Consider the following 20,414-nt stretch of genomic DNA (forward strand, 5'->3'; position numbering starts at 1 on the left):
CTACGTCAGTAAAATACCCGCATAAAACTCAGTAGTAGACCATGATTTACAATTTTAATCTTGCGGCTGCTCGTTAAATCATGATCTAAGCACCTCCTTACTAGGTACACTCATAAAACACTCGCCATAAATGTATAATAACACTAGTCCGTCTCCAGCCACCGGTTAATAAGAATAAAAAAAACAAACATACCCTGACATGTCGTATCCTTTTATGGGCACTTTTCGCTTTCCCATCCCCCTTGGGCCTCTTCATGTTTAGCAACACTACACTCTAAAATCGAACCGAATTCTCGGAAGATCCAACATAGAATGTCTGCGGCAGCGTCTGCAAGCGGCAAGGTAAATCCAGCTGTCTTCCTTCGGTCAATGCATAAGAAATTCAAACTACTTCCAGCACTTCTCTCTTCCTCTTCACACACACGGCCCAGACCTATACGCTCATTTTACTTTACGCACTAAATGTGCGTTTCGCCATGCCACCATCCGTACGAAGCGCTGCCTAATCCACAACACAGCGGGAGGCAGCGGCGGAGAGCGACTTTCGAAAATAGCGAGCCGCATACCAGAGAAACGACTATATTACTAACCTTAAAAGGTTTGTAATATTATGTATATACAAAATTAACTCTGGACGTCTAGGTAAAAACTAAGACGGATTCATAAACCAGTAGTATCGGAGCAGGACTTAATTTCATTTCGGGGTCATAATTATAGGTTAAGTTGGCTAAATGGTTTGCATGCCTTTTGGCTACGCCACTGGAGGCAGTGAAGGATGGAAGGCGGGTGCCGCTTCTTATTTCAAATCAATTCAGCAGCTGCCAACTGACAGATGTACGAAATAAGTGCTTTTATGTGCATGGTCGGTTCACCAGCGTGGAGGGCGACGTAAAAGGGGCGCGCGACCAACAGGTGCAACGTTTATTTTTTGAATTTATTAGCCGGTTATGATGCGGTTTGGTTTGATTCGGAGACTGGAAATTGATAAAAATTCGGAGGATGCTGGGCTTGATTGGGTTGGTTAACCTTAATAGCTATTAGGTAACTGATTTTAGTGGAAGAACTGGCTGATTAGATGATTAAATCTGCTACACGTTTTATCGGCGAGTGACACGCGATGGTATTTTTGGCGTCAGAATTGTTTGTGATTTATTTAATGTTTGGATACGATGCTTAATTTGTTAGTGTACGAAATTCTATGTACAATATTTGTGTATGATCAGTTTTATCGTGAAGTAAATGTAAACAAGTTCAAACTATATTTACTAAAATTGCAACGATATGTAAATAATTACTAATCGAACGATATGGATATTTTTCGTCCTTTATTTATTCTTTTTATCTGTATGCATTTAATTTAATAAAGCACATATTAAATAAGCACAGTAAACACAAATTAAATACGGCTAAAAATCAAAACTATAATTTGGGAATAAATGTTCAAATTCAGGCTCTGAGAAAATAATACTTTGATGTAAATTAAAATAAATATAAAATATACCTCACATTTTAGCCCGCAATGATATTAATTTAACAGATGATAATTTTTAAAGTCTGCACTCTTAAAATGGATCAACGTTTTTTTTACATGAATACCTACATTTTTTGCAGTTTAATTATAGATATTAACTTGTGAATTTACAAACAATACAGTAAAAATTACACGTGTTGACGAATTCGCCAAAATTTCACAACATTTCAGACTAGAAAATCGTTAATTAACTGGTCTTACATTAATTATACTCGTCGAGGAGGACTGTAGGATCGAATGCGATTTATTTCTAATTAAACAATTACCCTTTGGTGAAATTACAAACAAAATTACGTACCCTCTATTTATGTTTACTCTATCACTAACCACTACCACAGGTGTAGGGTGACATTTACTAATTCCCTGAACGTCCTAGGACATAATATATGGGTGTAAGTACATCGGCGCTAAATTCAAAATGGCTCAAAGTCGAATATTATTGCTTTCATCTGTGTGGTCTGAGCATTTTTTAATTCGCATCGATTTTTGAAGTTTTTAAGATTCTTAGATTTTCGATTTTTAGATGTCTCAGTCTTTCGATTTTTATTTTGGAGTTCTTGCATTTTCTAATTTTTTGTTGTCGACTTTTCAGTTTCTCGTTTTTTCAAGTTTTCCATTTTAAGATATTTTTATTTTTTGATTTTCCAATTGTTGATTTTTTCCTTATCCGATTTTTTAATTTCACTATTTTTTCAACATTTCGGTATTTCAATTTTTTTTATTGTTCAATGTTTCGTTTTTTTTTTAATTTTTCAGTTTTAGATTTTTTATTTTTACACTATTTCAATTTTATTTTGACATTTTTGGATTTTTCAATTTAAATTTTAATTTTTCGATTCTTCAGCTTTTGAATCTTACAATTTGTTGATTTTTCTATTTCTGAATTTTAGTTTTTCAATTTTACAGTTTCTTTTTTTTTCATTTTTTTTTAATTTTCGGTTGTTTTTTTCAATTATCGAAGTTTTGAGTTTCTCAAGTTTTTAAGATTACAATTTTTAAATTACTCGTTGTTTCAAGTTTCGTTTTTTCTATTTTTTTTTTTAATTTTGCGATTCGATTTTTCTGTTTTTTAAATTTTCAGGCTTTTCATTTTTAAGGTTACAATTTTTCCTTTTCCAATTGTTGACCCCTTAGTTATTCGATTTTGAGTTTCTTTATCTTTCGATTTCTCAATTTATAAATTGTGCGGTTTTCAATGTTTCTTTTTCGATTTTTCAGTTTTTAATTTTTGGTTTTCAATTTTTTAGTTTTACAATTTTTCGATGTTTCAGTGTACAATTTTCCGATTTTTTGATTTTTTAAAATTTCACTTTTAATAAGTTTTTCCTTTTGTTGAAAAATTACAAATCGGAAAATTGAGAAAATGAAAAATTAAAAATAAACTACATATTTCCAAGTATGTCATTCCAAGTTGTTTCGTTTCTTCGATTTTTCCGTGTTTCGTTTTTACATTTTTCGATTTCTCGATTTTTTAGTTTTTCGATTTTCATTATGATTTTTATTTTTCGATTTTTAAATTTGCAGATATTTTAATTTTTCGATTTTCCAAGTTGCTTTTTAATTTTTCAATTCCTCAATTTTTAATGTATGACTTTTTCGGGTTTCAATGTTACAAATTTTCGATATTACGTTTTTATTTTTTTTTTCAAATTTCCATTTTTGTAATTGTTTGATTTTTAAATTTCCCGATTTTTAATTTTCCACTTTTTCAAATAATTATTAGGTTTTTTTCAAGTGTACAATTTTTGGCTTTTCAATTATTCGAATTTTCAGTTTCTGTATTTGTTCAAATCTTCGATTTCTCGGGTTTTGAATTTTTCGGTTTTTCAGTGTTTTGGATTTTGAAATTAAGAATTTTTGTATTTTTGATCATTTAATTTATAGAAACTTTTGTTTGTTCAATTTCCCAATTTTTTCATTTTTCCATTTTTTAATTTTTAAATTTTTCAATATTTCAAGTTTTTGAATTTTCAATTCAATTTAAAATTTCGGTTTGAATAAATTTGTACTTTTGTTGAACAATTAAAAAATGACAAATCGAGAAAATGAAGAAACCAAAATCGAGAATTTGAAAAATTTTACATCGAAAAATTGCAGAATTGTTTCTTTTTGTCGATTTTTCGATTTCTCGATTTTTAATTGTTTTGTTTTTTGATTTTCAGTGTTACAATTTTCCGGTTTAAAATCGTAAATTTGAAAAAATGAAATAAAATTTTAGTACCGCGATAAATTTTTGTCGCGCTGGTACAGCAGGTCCCATCCGCTCGTGATTAAAAAATTCTAAAATTCTTTCAAATTACTTGCCTCAAAAATAAGACAAGGGTTGCGAAAATTCTTTCAAAACAAACCACAAGATATCGCAGAGATTTCCAGAGATTAACTTAAAAACCGGACACAAGGGGTCCCCGAGATTTCTTCAAACAACGTCAAAAACCAAACAAAAGGGATCCTCTTTCAAACTACTTCAAAAAGAAACCAAAAAGGGGCCCGGAGTTTCTTTCAAACTGCTTCCAATACGAGATGCAAAGGGTTTTGAGGTCCGTTCAAACTATTTCAAGACCAGACAAAACGGGTCTCCGAGATTCTTTCAAATTACTTCAAAAACAAACCAAAGGAGCCCAGACGTTTTTTCAAACTATTTCAAATAGGTATCAGGCTAGACACAAGGGATTCCTGAGATTCTTTGAAACTATTTAAAAAACAAACCAAAAGGAGGTTCGAAGATTCTTTCTTTACTTCAAAAACCACACACAAGCGGTCTCCGAGATTCTTTTAAATTACTTCAAAAACATGCCAAGGGATTTCAAGATTCTTACAAACTATTTTAGAAACCAATCCCCAAGATTCTTCCCAAATACTTCAAATACAAAACAAAAGGGGTCTCCGAGATTATTTTAGATTACTTCAAAAACGACACAAGGGATCTTTGATTCTTTCAAATTACTACAAAAACCAGACACAAGGGGTCCCCGAGATTCTTTCATATTACTTCAAAAACAAGACGAGGGATCCCAAGTTTCTTTCAAACTACTTCAAAAATAAATAAAAGTGGTCCTCAAATTCTCTCAAACTACTTCAAATACCAAAGACAAGGGGTTTCTGAGATTCATTCCAATTACTTAAAAAATCGCGCACAAGGCGACTTTACGATTCCTTTAAACTATTTCAAATACCATACAAGACACAAGGGATTCCTGAGATTCTTTCAAACTACTTCAAAAACAAACCAAAAGGCGCGTCGAAATTCTTTTACACTACTTCAAATACCAGATATAAGAAGTTCCTAAAATTCTTTCAAATTACTTCAAAAACCATACACAAGGCGACCCCGCAATTCTTTCAAATTATTTCAAATAGGTACCAGGCCAGACAAAAGGGATTCCTGGCATTCTTTGAAACTATTTAACAACCAAAAGGGGGTTCCAAGATTTTTTCTTTAGGGATCCCCAAGATTCTTACAGACTATTTCAGAAACCAATCAAACGGGATCTCCAAGATTCTTTTAAACTACTTCAAAAAGAAACCACAAGGGATTCCTGAGATACTTTCAAATTACTTCAAAAACCAGGCACAAGGTGTTCCTGAGATTCTTTCAGACTATTTCAAAAACAAAACGCAAGGGCTCCCCAAGATTCTTTCGAACAACTTCAAAAACAAAACACAGGGGGTTCCCGAGATTCTATCAAAAACTACGCACAAGTGGTCTCTGAGACTCTTTTAAATTCTTCAAGAACATGCCAAGGAATCCCCAAGATTCTTACTTCAAAAAAAAAAACGCACAAGCGGTCTCTGATATTCTTTTAAATTACTTCAAGAACATGCCAAGGAATTCCCAAGATTCTTACTTCAAAAACCACGCACAAGCGGTCTCTGATATTCTTTTAAATTACTTCAAGAACATGCCAAGGAATCCCAAGATTCTTACTTCAAAAACCACGCACAAGCGCTCTCTGATATTCTTTTAAATTACTTCAAGAACATGCCAAGAATCCCCAAGATTCTTACTTCAAAAACCACGCACAAGTGGTCTCTCAGACTTTTTTAAATTACTTCAAGAACATGCCAAGGAATCCCCAAGATTCTTACTTCAAAAACTACGCACAAGCGGTCTCTGAAACTCTTTTAAATTACTTCAAGAACATGCCAAGGAATCCCCAAGATTCTTATTTCAAAAATCACGCACAAGCGGTCTCTGATATTCTTTTAAATTACTTCAAAAACATGCCAAGGGATTCCCAAGATTCTTACTTCAAAAGCCACGCACAAGCGGTCTCTGAGACTCTTTTAAATTACTTCAAGAACATGTCAAGGGATGCCCAAGATTCTTTCAAACTGCTTCAAAAACAAATCAAAAGGGATACCCCGAATTTTTTTAAACTGCTTCAAGAACATACAAGGAGTTCCAGAAATTTTTTCAAATTAGTTCAAACACAAGAACAAAGATCTCCAAGATTCTTTCAAATTGCATCAAAAACCAGGTAAAAGGGGTTGACGAGATTCTTTCAAATTACTTCAAAAATAAACCAAAAGGGGCGCCGAGATTCTTTCAAACTACTTCAAATATCAGACACAAGAGGTTTCTGAGATTCTTTCAAAGTACTTCAAAAACCTCACACAATGGGGCCCCGACATTCTTTCAAACTATTTCAAATATCAGATCAGACAAAAGGGATTCCTGAGATTTTTTCAAACTACTTCAAAAACCAGACACAGGGTCTGCAAGAATCTTTCAAACTACTTCAAAATCAAACCAAAAAGGGGTCCGGAAATTCTTTTTCAACTATTTCAAATACCAGACCACACACAAGGGGCTCCTGAGATTTCTTCAAACAACTTCAAAAGCCAGATACAAATGGTCCCCAAGATTCTTTCAAACTACTTCTAAAACAAACCAAAAAAGGGCCCCGAGATTCTGTCAAACTGTTTCAAATACCAGTCACAAATTACTTCAAAAACAAAACAAAAGAGTTCCCGACATTCTTTCCAATTACTTTAAAAACAAGACCAGAGATATCTGAATTTCAGTGAAATTATTTCAAAAACAAATCACAAACGTTCCCTGAGATTCTTTCAAATTCAAGAATAAGACAAGGGTTGTTCCCAGACGAGAGACAGATGACATATAGAGAGATTGCGGACAGACAGTCAGTTGTTCATATTGTTACGTTGTACGGGTGCTTAAAATTGGCGTGGGTAAAACTCAACAATTTATTTCTTAATAACTCGAATTACACGACTAACTATTACAGCGATTATGTACAGAATAACTTCGTGGTTCACTTCGATGAATTCGCTCACTCGCTGGACTGGGTTTCTTGACTGAATAATAATTCCCGAAGGTGGCCTCGATCTAAATCCATATTTCGGCGATCGAGCTCTTTCTCGAATTGGGTATTTAATGAATGCCGCGTCGCGTGGCCGAGGAGTCATACTACATACGAGAAGAAACACATACATGCTAGAAGACCCATAGGCGTCGTTTCGGGGCGGCGTATGCGTTTATTTCGTAACAATAAATTAGTGGTCATGATCCTACTACAATACTATGTAGCCCGGGAAGTAATAATTATTTTAACTTGCCTTGCCTCTGAAGCACAATCAAGTAAATTAGTTCAGTTTTCTTATAGTTTTGATAATAACCCTTTAATATGTTAAAAATACAAAAAGATTCTATTATATGAAGGGGTATGTTGTGCTGTTTTTTCGTAATCAAATTTTAAAACGGCGTCATCATATTTTTAGTGGGAACAAACTTGTCAATTTGAATACACTGTAGCAAGTGTTTATTTTTTTACCCTACGGGCTTAAAAAGATTCTTGACACTACAATTTTTTTCCCTAGTTAACAAAAACCAAATAAATACATTTTATAAACTAAATAACTAATTTTTCTTTCCTTTACCCCATCCCCCCTTGCCCCAGCCTTACTCTTGTCCTCTCCACTTCTTTCATCCATTCCACCCCTCTTCCGTCTTCATTCAATATCTCTGTCACACTCTCCCCTCTTTCTTTGCTCTCCTCACAGTCATGGAGCATGTGCTCTATCGTCTCTCGCCCTTCTCCACACATCCTACACATTCTCTCACCTTCGCTTACCCAAAACTTATTATTTCTCTCTTCATTTCCACACCTAAATCTCGCAATTATTTTTTTTCTTTCGCGCTTTCTCTGTCTAGGTACTTTGGTATTGTTTCTGTTATTATCTTTCTATAGTCTGCATTGTACCTAGAATTACTTACACTCGCTCTTCTCTCTTGTTTATCTATGTCTCTGTCACGCATACACAACTCTTCTCTCATACTCACCCCCATTTCTCTCTTTCTCTCTATTTCCATCCATGCGTATCCCAGTCTTTCATAATATCCTTGTCTACCCTTGTGATGTTCTTTCCCTGCTTCCTTTTTTTTTCCTTCCAGCATTCATACAATACCCTACATTCATCTCTTTCTTTCAACCTTTCATCATACTTTACAGCTCTTTTCCCAGTGTATACTCTTAGTTTCTCTCGTTTACATTCTTCTCTTACTATATAGCCTGGCGTCTCTTTCCGTAGCCCTAACATCCACCTCAAATATTTTTCTTGTACTGCTTCAATCTCTCATATCTCCATTCCATACATTAATACACTCCTAACTAAACTATCAAACATTTTCATCCTTCTTCTTACGTCATGTCCAAATATTCTCTCACTTATATGCATTGCTTTGACCCTTCTTTGTCTTATGTGTGCTTTTACCGTGTTAGTTGTTGTAAACTTAAATCCTAAATATTTAAACTCCTTTACCGTGTCTATGATTCGATCTTCCCAACGCCACACTTTTTCCTCCCCTTTTCTCCTTTTTTTTTCTAAACACCATCATTTTTGTTTTTTCTATATTTACCTCCAGTTTCTTTCTTTTAAAGTATCTTTGCAGATTTTTTTTCATCTCATTCATTCCACATTCATCCTTCGCCAATATTACCAAATCATATGCAAATGCCAAACACCATACCTTTTCTCTCCCCACCACAATTCCTCCCGCTTGTACTCCTCTAAACATTTCCTCGATATCGCTTATGTAACAAGCAAACAGACTGGGACTTAATGGGTATCCCTGTCTCAATCCTTTCGTCGTCCAAAACATTTCGCTTTCTATTCCTCGCACTCTCACACTAGTCACTGTCTCTCTATAAATCTCTCTTGCTGCTACAATTAACTTTTCACTCAGTCCTCTTCTTTCCATGCATTCCCACAAACACTCTCTGTCCACCGTATCAAACGCGGCTTTTAGGTCTACAAACAGTGCATATACCCGACCTCTTTCCTTTACCAACTCTTTTTCTATTAGATGATGCAGGATATATACATTGTCCATAGCCCCTCTACCTCTTCTAAATCCCGCTTGACTTTCCGGTAATATACTCTTTTCGTTCATCTCTGTCGCCAACCTTTCATTTAACACCATTGCGTACAGTTTATATGCCGTATTTAGAAGAGTTATTTCCCGATAATTCTCTACTTTTTCTTTACTACCCTTTTTATGAATTGGGCATATTTGTCCTGCTCTCCATTCCCCTGGGAAAACCTTTACCCGTCCACACATCATTCATTAACTCGCTCAATCTTTCAATCATCCCATCCGTCCCAAATATCCACACTTCGTTTACCAACCCGTCCCTCCCCGGTGCTTTTCCCCTTTTCAGTTTTCCTAATTGTTTTGCTACTTCCTCTACTCGAATCTCCGCTTCCCTTTCTCTACCACCAATCCCGGTTTTACTATCTTGCACTACAATTCTCTCTTCCTTTCCATTCAACAGTTTTATAAAATGCTTCTTCCACTGTATTATAGGTATGTCTTCACTAATCGTGATTTTGTTCTTCCGTTCTTTATTTATATACTGCCATACCTCTTGCTCAGTTCTTATGGCTTTAATTTTTTCTTCTTCTTCTTCTTGCTGTATCTCTTCTTTCTTTTCTTTGCATCGTTTTCTATAATTATTTTTTGCTTGCCAGTACTCTTCTTTTACACCTTTCCCCTTTTTCCACCTTCGTAAACATTTCCTTGCTTCTGTTTTTAAATCTCTGCATCTACTATCCCACCATCTGTTTCTCTTTTCTGAATTTGTCGTTACAATTTCTTTTCTTATGGCTGCTTTTTCAATTTCTCTTTTTAATCCTTCCATTTTCTTTTCAATTCCTTTTTCTTTAAATTCCACTTCCAACATTTTTTTTTTATAATGCTCAATTCCTTTTTCATTCCATACCCATATCTTCTTCTCTTTTCCTACTTCATTCCTTAAGCATCCGCTCCCTCTACTTATGCCCCTCACTTTTACTTCTAGTGGCACGTGATCGGAGTCCACTCTTTCTCCTATCTTGAATGTTTCTACCTCTTCTTCTGCTAATCCGTTTACTATTACGTAGTCTATTACCGATTCCCCTCTTTTACCTATCCAGGTAAATTCCTCTTCCTCGTCCCCTTCCTTCACCCCATTCAAGAGTTCCCAACCTCTTTCTTCAATTAATTCCCATAGCAATTTTCCGTCTTTGTTTTCTACTTTATCTTTCGATTTTCGTGTTTTTCCCCGTCTTTTTCCCTGCTTTTGTTCCCTATTCTGGCATTAAAGTCCCCTCCTAACAATAGAAATTCTTCTTCGGACTCTTCGATTTTTTCTTGTATTTCTTGTTTCGTGTTTCTCATTCCTCTACTATATATTGTGCAGATTCTCCATCTTTTTTTATTTATTTTCTTTCAACTAGGCCTCCCATTTCTATTGCCCTCTCTCCTATTTCTTTTATATCTTTCTTCACTCCTGTTATGATTCCACCTTTTGCTCTACTCTTGCGTTTTTCTTTTTTTGCCCCTTGCAATTTCCACTGAAATTCCTTTGGCAACACGTCTTTCAGTTTGTTCCAGTCTCTCTCTAGTATCCATGTTTCTGTTAGTCCCACAAAATCAAAATTTTTCACGTAGTTCCAAAATAAGTTATCTTTCTTTTTCAAACCCGCAATATTCCAAAAGAGTAATTTTAAACCACTTTTATCTTCCCCATTCTTCTTTCCCATTCCCCTATTATGTACAAAATCTACATTCTTAAACCTAAAGTCTTTATTTGTCCCATCATTACTACCCCTCCCCTTTGTGTTTCTTTCTTCAGTTAGTGCTGACTTGATTTGAGAAATTTTTCTTCCAATTTTCCTTTATTTTCATTCCATATATACATTTTGTCCCCTACTTCCAGCTTCTTATATCCCACCCTTGTTGTGTATCCTTTTTTTCTTTCCTCTTTAGCTATCTCCCTAATTCCTTTTTGAATTTTTTGCTCTTGTACTGTCCAATCATTATCAATATATATTCTCTTTCCTCTCAGTTTATTTTTATTTTTCATCACCTCTTGTTTTTCCTCCCAAAGCGTCTTAACCAGTATTTTCTTGCTTCCTCTTTCCCTATAATTATTGTTTCCAACACTTTTACTTCTGCCTCAATTTCTTTTTTCAAAAATTCCTCTACTTCTTTTGCATCTGTTCTTTCCCTTATTTCCATACCCGTAATTATGAAATTGTTTCTTCTTTCTTGCCTCTCTTTTATTTCCACCTTCTTCTCTAAATTATTGATTCTTTCTTCGAAGCTTCTCTCCTTTTGTTTCCATTTTTCTCTTTCTCTTTCCAGTATTCCATTTATTGTCTGCAATTCTTTTTTTACCCCTCTATTTTCTTCTCTCAGTTGTTTCATTTCTTCCATTAGTTGCTTCATCATTTCCATCAATGGCTCTTGTCCTTGCTTTATTTGTTCTCTTTCTTCCTTTTCAATGTTTTTGCTGGCTCTTTGCGCGGCGAGTCGTCTTCTCTCGTGCGGCGTACGCCTCTGCTGTCACTTCCCTCATTATCAGCTCTTTCTCGCCAGGCAGCAAAAACGTCACCAATCTTATCACTCTCAATCCTTTTCTCATTCGACATAACCTTGTTGTTTTTCTTGTCTCACCAGTTGCACTCGCGTTTTTTTTTTTTTACGAAATATTCTCTTGTGCTGCTTTTACTATCACGTAATCACACTTGTTACCCCTGAAAGTCACTGTTAACTATGACTTTAGCTTTAGCTGTTGCTAACAAGGTGCACTCGTTCGCTGCTCAATCAAGAATGGCTGAATGCACTGTAAAACAACAATATCTACTGTATTTCCAGAAATTCAAGAAAACTTTGGTTAGTAATTTTTTGTTTAAACGTGAAATATGTTCCTTCTGTCATTAATTTCGTTGAGATATCCTGTATAAAAAAAGCGCTGTATCATTTGGACGTACTCTCAAGATTATGCTTTACTGTTCATGTTTCCCTTGGTGCTCGAAGTTGAAAATTACGTCTATAGAGCTTTTTTGCCTGAAGCAGGAAAAGAACCAAACAAAAAGACAAAAAGAAACAAGATTAATAACATTTTTATAAAAATTTTAGAAATTTGTATAAATTTTATTGTTACTTGTATGCGTTATTGTTTTCTTTTTTTGAAAAATGATGTTTCATATATGTAATTTTCTAAAAAATGTGCAGTTATTGTTTTCCATAAATTCGACAGCTCCAAATCCTTCAATGTAATTTACTCGCAATTGGGCTTTTGTTATATAGAACTTTATAACGTCAAGCCAGCGATCTATTGTATTCTTTCTCTGTTTTATCCACCAATTTGCTTTCTTAAATGCCATTATTAATTCCCCAGTGAATTCATTCAGCAAAATTTTGAAATAACGTCGGATTACTCTTTCAAAAGAATTTCAATAGAGAGACGCGGGACAAGGGACAAACAGACCGAAACGAGAAAGACGTTTTTTTTTATAAATTTTCAAAGTATTCTGTATTTTTAGAAGATATTATCAATTACTCTTATTATAATTCAGAACACACTTGATAAAATTAGACAGCAATCACCAGTCACCATTAGTAACACAAATTACATCTAATTGATTATTTTATCACGCAGCAGAAATATTTATAATAATATCAACATTAATAATAATAATAATAACAATAACAATTTATTGTAATCCATTAATTTAAATCAAATCTTGCTACACCAACAAATTCTTTTTGAAGTTTTTGTATATAATCAGTCCGTCATTCGAGCGAGCTTTTACGTAAAACTCCCCTGTTGAAGCAGCGCCTACATGCAGATGGCAAACACGGGAAATCCCTATCGCTCCGAAGGTGTGCACCCCGTGCCAACTGTCTGCTGTTAGATAGATGGTGGGTCGAATCAAACCCACCCTCCATAACATGTGCAAACACACCCCCACGTGCACTCTCACACTCTCACCCTCTCACCCTGTGCTTGCAAATTCTCACTCATTTCACCCACTTTCAGCAACAAATATCGCATTACAACCCTCAAGTATGGACTTGGCGAGCTTGAATTACCCAAATTTAATTAGAAAAACCGAACAATACTTTTTGTGTAATGCGGCCTCAAAACAAGGTGCGCTGCCGTATAAGACCAGGGCCAGGTGTATAACAGATGCAGAATGGCCTAAACGTGTCCCAACCGATTTTTACCTGTCGACTTAAATTTCATTCGATGAACGTAACGCTCGTGTTATTAGTATTACACAGGAGAATATTTAGATGGTGATTATGTTAGGTGCGTATAAACTGTTATGCTCAAGGGTTTAAATGCTTAGAACTGAAGTTATGGGGTCGCAGATGATAAAAGCTACCGAAATTTGTTTGTTAGAGTTGGAATGTAGTTAGGAATAATGCTGTTATGGTAATAGTGATTTCGGCTGGGTCGCAGGCTTGAATCACCTAATTTGATGTCAAGTGTAGTGCTGGTGTTAATGAGTTTTACCGCAGGAGTGTCAATTTGTTTGACTTGCTGGCTGTGCACAATTTTGTTAGGTTTGCGTATACGTCGAATGTAATTTTTAGGCACGTTTTTAGTATCATGAATTTTTTATTTTGATTCACTTCTATAAAATTAAAAAATATCTATTTTATGAACACTTATATTTTCGGTTCTTCGTAAACCAAAACTTCGTAATCCTTCACTCCAGGATCTTCACCTCGAACATCGGGCCAGTGAAAATATGCATTTCCGACCACGAAAGTCTTAATTTTTCCGATATTCATGGTACCGTATCCATCTTCGTGGCCTGCGATTATGCTGTGCTTGTTTAAGAGCGTCAGATGAAGAATAGTGGCATTGGTTGGAAGCCACACGAAGCTTTCCGGTGGAAAACCACAAAGAATCTGTCCACAATTTAGTTATTTTAACTCTTGTTGTGTTCTACTCACTTTAATGTATTTGTCAACTTTTGTGACTCCGTGATTTGTAATGAACACTTCGGTCGATCCAGGTTTAATTTGGCCTATGAATAAACCCCTGTTTTGCATATAAGCTTGTCCGATGTAGACGTTGTCTCCGTTGATGTCTCGGCCACCAGGGATTGCATCTGCAGGAATTTTTCCACCGTATTCTCGCCAGTAATAGTTTGGGATTTCTTCTTTTGCCATTTTGTTGTTGTGGCATGTGGCAGAATGTGAACTTGTGTCAACAGGAACACACAAAAAAAATTCTGGGATAAGGAAGAAAAAAAAGGAAAAGGCGAACATTTTTTTATACGTCGACTTTACGAATTGGATAAGATATAATTTTTTTAACTCGGAGTTTTTTATTTTTTGTTTATTATCTGTCTGCTTCAATATTTGCTTTGTCGTTAAAAGATTGCAGGGAAATTTGTTGTGAATCTTCAAAGTAAAGGATTTCACTTGAAGGTTCTTTTTGTACAAAATGCACGACATTCGTTACATAGATGTAAAATTTGAGGACAATCAGTTCGGTAGTTTCGGAGATTATATGTCTAATAAATATCACTAACACAGACGACAGACAGTCACAATTTAAATTTTTTAGTTTTCCCATTTTTCAAAGTTTTGGTTTCATAATTTTTCTCAGTTTTTAATTTTTCGACTTTTAAATCTTTCGTTTCCTGAATTTTTCAACTTCTTGATTTATATTTTTCATTTTCCCAATTTTATATTTTCAAATTCAAATTCAGTTTGACAATTTTTCGTCAGTCAGTGAGTGAGTAAGTATTCAAATTTGTATATTTTTAGTTTTTATTTTATACGTTTTGATTTTTTCATTTTTAAGTTGTCTGTTTTACACTTTTCTAATTTTTTCGAAAAGTCGAAAAATAAAAAACCGAAAAACTAAAAAATCTGAAAAAATTGAAAAATTGAAAACTGAAAAAATGAAAAATTGCGAAATCGAAAAAATGTAACATCGAATTATTGCAAATCAAAGAACTGAAGGAATGAAAATTTAAAATATTGGAAAAGTAAAAATTGAGAACCTTAAAACCGAAAAATTCGAAAGAAGAAAAAACGAATTGAATCGAAAAATTGAAAATTTAAAAATTGCAAAATCGGAAAATTATAAAATTAATCAAAACTGTCAAATTGAAAAATTGTTACACTGAAAGATCCCAAAAGTCGAAAAGTTAAAAATCGAAAAGTTAAACAATCCAGAAATTGAAAAATAGAAAAATTCTAAAATAGTAAAATTGAAAAAGAGAGAAATTTTAAAAATTATAATTATTATTACATATTTAAAATGACAACTAGAAAAATGCAAATCAATGATAAACTGAAAAATCGCGAAACTGAAAAATCTAAAATTGTAAAAAAAAATTGCAAATCGAAAAATTGAAAAAAATCAGAAATTGAAAAATCCAAAATCGAAAAATTTCACAAACAAAAAATTGTAAATCGAAAAATTGAAGACATGAAAAATTGAAATAACGAACAATTTAAAAACTAAAACTTTAAGAGTTGCATATTATAATTTTCAAAAAACTGAAAAACCAAAAACTGAAAAATCACAAATCGAAAAATTGGAGACACGAAAAAGTGAAAAAATAAAAATTGGAAAGACAAAAATTTATGAAATCTAAACCTTGAAAAATCGAATAATTGCAAAAATAAGAAAAATAAAAAACCGAAATGAAAAATTGAAAAATGAAAAAATGAAAAAACGAGAAATTTAAATCTAAAAATTGAATGATGCAAAGTTGGAAAATTGAAAGACTGAAAAATTTAAGCCTTAAAAACTCGAAAAATTGCAAATCTAAAAATTGAAACATCCGAAAGTTGAAAAACCGAAAAATTTAAAAATTTAAAAATGAAAACTTTAAGAGGTGCATATCATAATTTTCAAAAAACCGGAGAATGAAAAATTGAAAAATTACAAATCGAAAAATTGAAGAAACGAAAAAGTGAAAAAATAAATATTAGAAAAACAAAAATTTATAAAATCTAAACATTGAAAAATCGAATAATTGAAAAAATAAGGAAAACAAAAGATGGAATCGAAAAAATTGTAAATCGAAAATTTGAAAAATTATAAATTGAAAACTCGAGAAACTCAACTCGAAAAATTGCAAATTGAAAAACTGAAAAAAAAAAATTGAAGTCAATGAAACGAAAAAGTGAAAAAATTAAAATGGAAAAACAAAATTTAATGGAATTGAAACATTAAAAATTCGAATACCTAATTGAAATAATAACGAAAATAAAAAGCAACCAAAAAATTGCAGATCGATAAATTGAAAAATTAAAAATTGAAAACTCGAGGAACTCAAATCGAAAAATTGCAACGTCCAAAAACTGAAAGATTTAAAGTTGGAAAATTGGAATTCCTCGAAAAATTGCAAATCTAAAAAATGAAAAAACAAAGAAAAAATCTGGATTTATCTTCGACGAATTTATTTATTTTTTAGTTTTCCCATTTTTCAAAGTTTCGGTTTCATAATTTTTCGTTTTTCAACTTTAATTTTTTCAATTTTTCAATTGTTCGACTTTCAAATGTTTTTCTTTTTCGATTTGTATTTTTTTAATTTTGCAATTTTCCGATATTACATTTTTTCATTATTCGATTTTTCGGTTTCTTAGTTTTTAATTTTTCGAAATAAAAATTTTTCGTTTCCTAAATTTTTCCCATTTTTATATTACAATTTTTCGTCTTTTCATTTCCTTTATTTTCTCAATGTTTCTTTCGATTTTATAATTTTTCGTTTTTTAAATTTTTAAAATGGTCAATCTTTGATTTCTCAATTCCTCATTTTCCAGTTACATTTTTCAATTTTTTTCGATATATCGATTTTGCACTTATTCAGTGTCTATGTTTCTCAATTTTTAATCTTCCGATTTGACAATTTTTCGTTTCTTCAAAATTTCAAGCCCTTGATTTCAAATTTGTGCATTTTTAGTTTTCGTTTTATATTTTTCATTTTTACATTTTCAAATTTTCAGTTTTACACTTTTAGAATTGTTTAATTTTCTTTTTTCGAAAAGTCGAAAAATAAAAAATCGAAAAACTAAAAAATCGGAAAAAATTGTAAAATCGATAAAATGAAGCATTGCAAAATCGAAAAAATGGAAAATCGAAATTTTGTACATCAAAGAACTGAGGGAACAAAAATTTGAAATATTGGAAAACTAAAAATCGACAACTTTAAAAGTCGAAAAATTGGAAAATTATAGGATCAATCAAAATTGTAAAATTATTATTAATCTTATTAAATGAAAAACTGAAAAAATCGAGAAACTGAAACATCTAAAACTGAAAAAGAAAGATTACAAATCGAAAAATTGAGAAAAACAAAAACTGAAAAATCCGAAATTGAAAAATTTTACAATTGAAATTGAAAAAGTAAAGAAAATAAAACCGAAACCAAAAATTGCAAATCGAAACACTGAAGACAGGTAAAATTGAAAGATCGAAAAATTGAAAAATTAAAAATTGGAAACTGGTGAAACTGAAAAATTTAGAAATGAAAACTTTAAAAATTGCATATCATAATTTTCAAAAAACCGGAAAATGAAAAACTGAAAAATCGCAAATCGAAAAATTGGAGAAACGAGAAAGTGACAAAATAAAGATTGGAAAAACAAAAATTTATAAAATCGAAACATTGAAAAATCGAATAATTGAAAAAGTAAGGTAAATAAAAAACCAAAACGAAAAATTGCAAATCCAAAAACTGAAAAACCAAGAAAAAAATGAAAAATTGAAGTCAAAGAAACGAAAAAGTGAAAAAATTAAAATGGGAAAATAAAAATTTATAAAATCGAAACATTGAAAAATCGAATAATTGAAAAAATAAGGAAAATAAAAACGGGAACCAAAAAATTGCAGATCGAAAAATTGCAAAATAACAAACTGAACTCGAGGAACTCAAATCGAAAAATTGCGAAGTCCAAAAATTGAAAGATTCAAAGTTAGAAAAATTGGAAGACTGAAAAATTTAAGCATGAAAGCTCGAAAAATTGCAAACCTAAAACACGAAGAAACAAAGAAAAAATCTGGATTTATTTATATTCGACGAATTTAGTTATTTTTTAGTTTTCCCAGTTTTCAAAGTGTCGGTTTCATAGTTTTTCGTTTTTCAACTTTAATTCTTTCAATTTTTCAATTATTCGACTTCCAAATTTTTTTCTTTTTCGATTTGTATTTTTTTAATTTTGCAATTTTCCGATATTACAGTTTTTCATTATTCGATTTTTCGGTTTCTTAGTTTTTAATTTTTCGATTTTAAAATTTTTCGTTTCCTCGATTTTTCAAGTTCTTGATTTTTATTTTTCATTTTCCCAATTTTATATTATAATTTTTTGTCATTTTATTTTCTTTATTTTCTCAATGTTTCTTTTGATTTTATAATATTTCGTTTATTCAATTTTTCAAATTGTCAATCTTTGATTTCTCAATTCCTCATTTTCCAATTAAATTTTTCAATTTTTTTCAATATATCGATTTTACACTTATTCAATTTTTATGATTCTCAATTTTTAAGCTTTCGATTTGATAATTTTTTGTTTCCTAAAAATGTAAAGTCCTTAATTTCAAATTTGTGCATTTTTAGTTTTCGTTTTATATTTTTCACTTTTTCATTTTCAAATTTTTAATTTTACTCTTTCACAATTTTTTATTTTTTTTTTCGAGAAGTCGAAAAATAAAAAATCGAGAAACTAAAAAATCGGAAAGCTAAAAAATCGGAAAAAATTGAAAGATTGATAAAATGAACATTGCAAAATCGAAAAAATGGAAAATCCAAATTTTGTACATCAAAGAACTGAAGGAACAAAAAATTGAAATGTTGGAAAACTAAAAATCGACAACGTTAAAAGTCGAAAAATTGGAAAATTATAGGATCAATCAAAATTGTAAAGTTGAAAAACTGTAACACTGAGAGATCGAAAAACTGAAAAATTAAAAGTCGAAAAATTAAAAATCGAATAAATGAAAAAGTTTTAAAATCCATAAATTGAAAAATCGAAAAATTCTAAAATCGTAAAATAAAAAAATTACTACATATTTAAAATGAAAACTAGAAAAATGCAAACTAAAAATTGAAGAAACGAAAAACTGAAAAACTGAGAAACTGAAAAAACCAAAAACTGAACAATCCAAAAATTGAAAAATTTCGCATTGAATTAAAATAAAATCAGAACACTGAAAACCGAAAAACTGAAAAATTAAAGAAAATAAAACCAATATGAAAAATTCCAAATCAAAAAATTGAAGACATGAAAAATTGAAAAATTAAAAATTGGAAACTCGTGAAACTGCAAATCTAAAAATTGAAACATCCGAAAGTTGGAAAATCGAAAAACTGAAAAATTTAAAAATGAAAACTTTAAGAGTTGCAGATCATAATTTTCAAAAACCGGAAAATAAAAAATTGAAACATCGCAAATCGAAAAGTTGAAGAAACGGAAAAGTAAGAAAATTAAAATTGGAAAAACAATAATTTATAAAATCGAAACATTAAAAAATCGAATAACTCAAAAAACAAGGAAAACAAAAAACGGAAACAAAAAATTGCAAATCGAAAAATTGAAAAATTAAAAATTGAAAACTCGACGAACTCAAATCTAAAAATTGCAAAGTCCAAAAACTGAAAAATTCAGAGTTGGAAAATTGGAAGACTGAACAATTTAAGCTTGAAAACTCAAAAAATCGCAAATCTAGAAATTTAAAAAACAAAAAAAAACGTAAAAAAATTGAACGATTGAAAAATTGAACTCAAAAAAGCTGCAGATCTGTTACTGGTACCACTGCTTTTTCTTTATACAGGTTATCAGAAAACAAATATCGCAAAAATTTTGATGATTTTTCAAAGAAACAGGATTTGTCGACCAGCACTTCAGGGGCAAGGAAAATTCTGTTGAAATATGATAAAAATACTACAGACTTGTATTATATGAAGAAACACGATGTGCTGTATTTTGAATCATTTTTTTATGAGGAACATATATATGTCAATTCATGGAACGTTTTTTTACCAAAATCTGGATGCCTAGGGTCAACAATCAAGGCGGATTCATGAATCACTAGTACAGTATATTACTTTATGAAAATGTAAATAGTATTTACTACGCATAATTTTGCGGTACTGTCATAAAATTGTTAGTGAGGATGATTAGACAAATTTTGTTTAGCGTTTTACCATGTATATCATGTTACCAACATATATAGAAAATTTGACATTAATCGATTCGGCGGATGAACGGAACGAGACATCTTGTATAAAACTACGCAAAGAAAAATAAGAACAGACTAAAAAACTACTTACGTATAGAGAAGTACAATATTTTACATTTGAAGATTGCTAGTAACAAACAGACAAACGAAAATGGGACGCCTACTTTATTTACAATATGGTATAAGCTTTATATTATTCTGTAAAATACAAATTCCGATTATTTTTAGACTAGGTTCTTCAGTGGCTTGTACCGGAAGTGCCCGACTTCAATGATTTATTGATCCTATAAGTTTTTTAACTTATGCAACCAATTATACATCTGTGAAGAATTTTGCTCACAAACGAATAATTCGACAAATAACACTTTTTCTTTAAT

The 20,414-nt window shown here is 31.7% G+C and overlaps 1 protein-coding gene across 1 annotated transcript; it reads right to left on the minus strand.

Annotated features, from left to right (window-relative positions):
- Window positions 1-9,048: 9,048 nt before the first annotated feature.
- Window positions 9,049-12,205, minus strand: LOC135131688 (trichohyalin-like). The gene is made up of 4 exons (XM_064059534.1): window positions 12,104-12,205; window positions 10,986-11,378; window positions 9,841-10,125; window positions 9,049-9,408 (listed from the first exon to the last, which is right to left on the minus strand). Exons 1-4 carry the CDS (start codon window positions 12,203-12,205, stop codon window positions 9,049-9,051), a joined length of 1,140 nt encoding a protein of 379 aa, XP_063915604.1.
- Between the last annotated feature and the right edge of the window lie 8,209 nt (window positions 12,206-20,414).

This window comes from Zophobas morio, unplaced genomic scaffold, assembly GCF_036711695.1.
Source record: "Zophobas morio isolate AGI-343-1 ecotype UQ-CSIRO unplaced genomic scaffold, CSIRO_AGI_Zmor_V1 ptg000021l, whole genome shotgun sequence".
Taxonomy (NCBI): domain Eukaryota; kingdom Metazoa; phylum Arthropoda; class Insecta; order Coleoptera; family Tenebrionidae; genus Zophobas; species Zophobas morio.

Coding starts and splice junctions, on each gene's coding strand:
- LOC135131688 (XM_064059534.1), bottom strand. CDS start 12,205: ATGGCATTTAAGAAAGCAAATTGGTGGATAAAACAGAGAAAGAATACA. Junction 11,379..12,103: donor TAACAAAAGCCCAATTGCGA/GTAAATTACATT, acceptor GGGAAGTGACAG/CAGAGGCGTACGCCGCACGA. Junction 9,409..9,840: donor ACGTGCCACTAGAAGTAAAA/GTGAGGGGCATA, acceptor GAGGTATGGCAG/TATATAAATAAAGAACGGAA.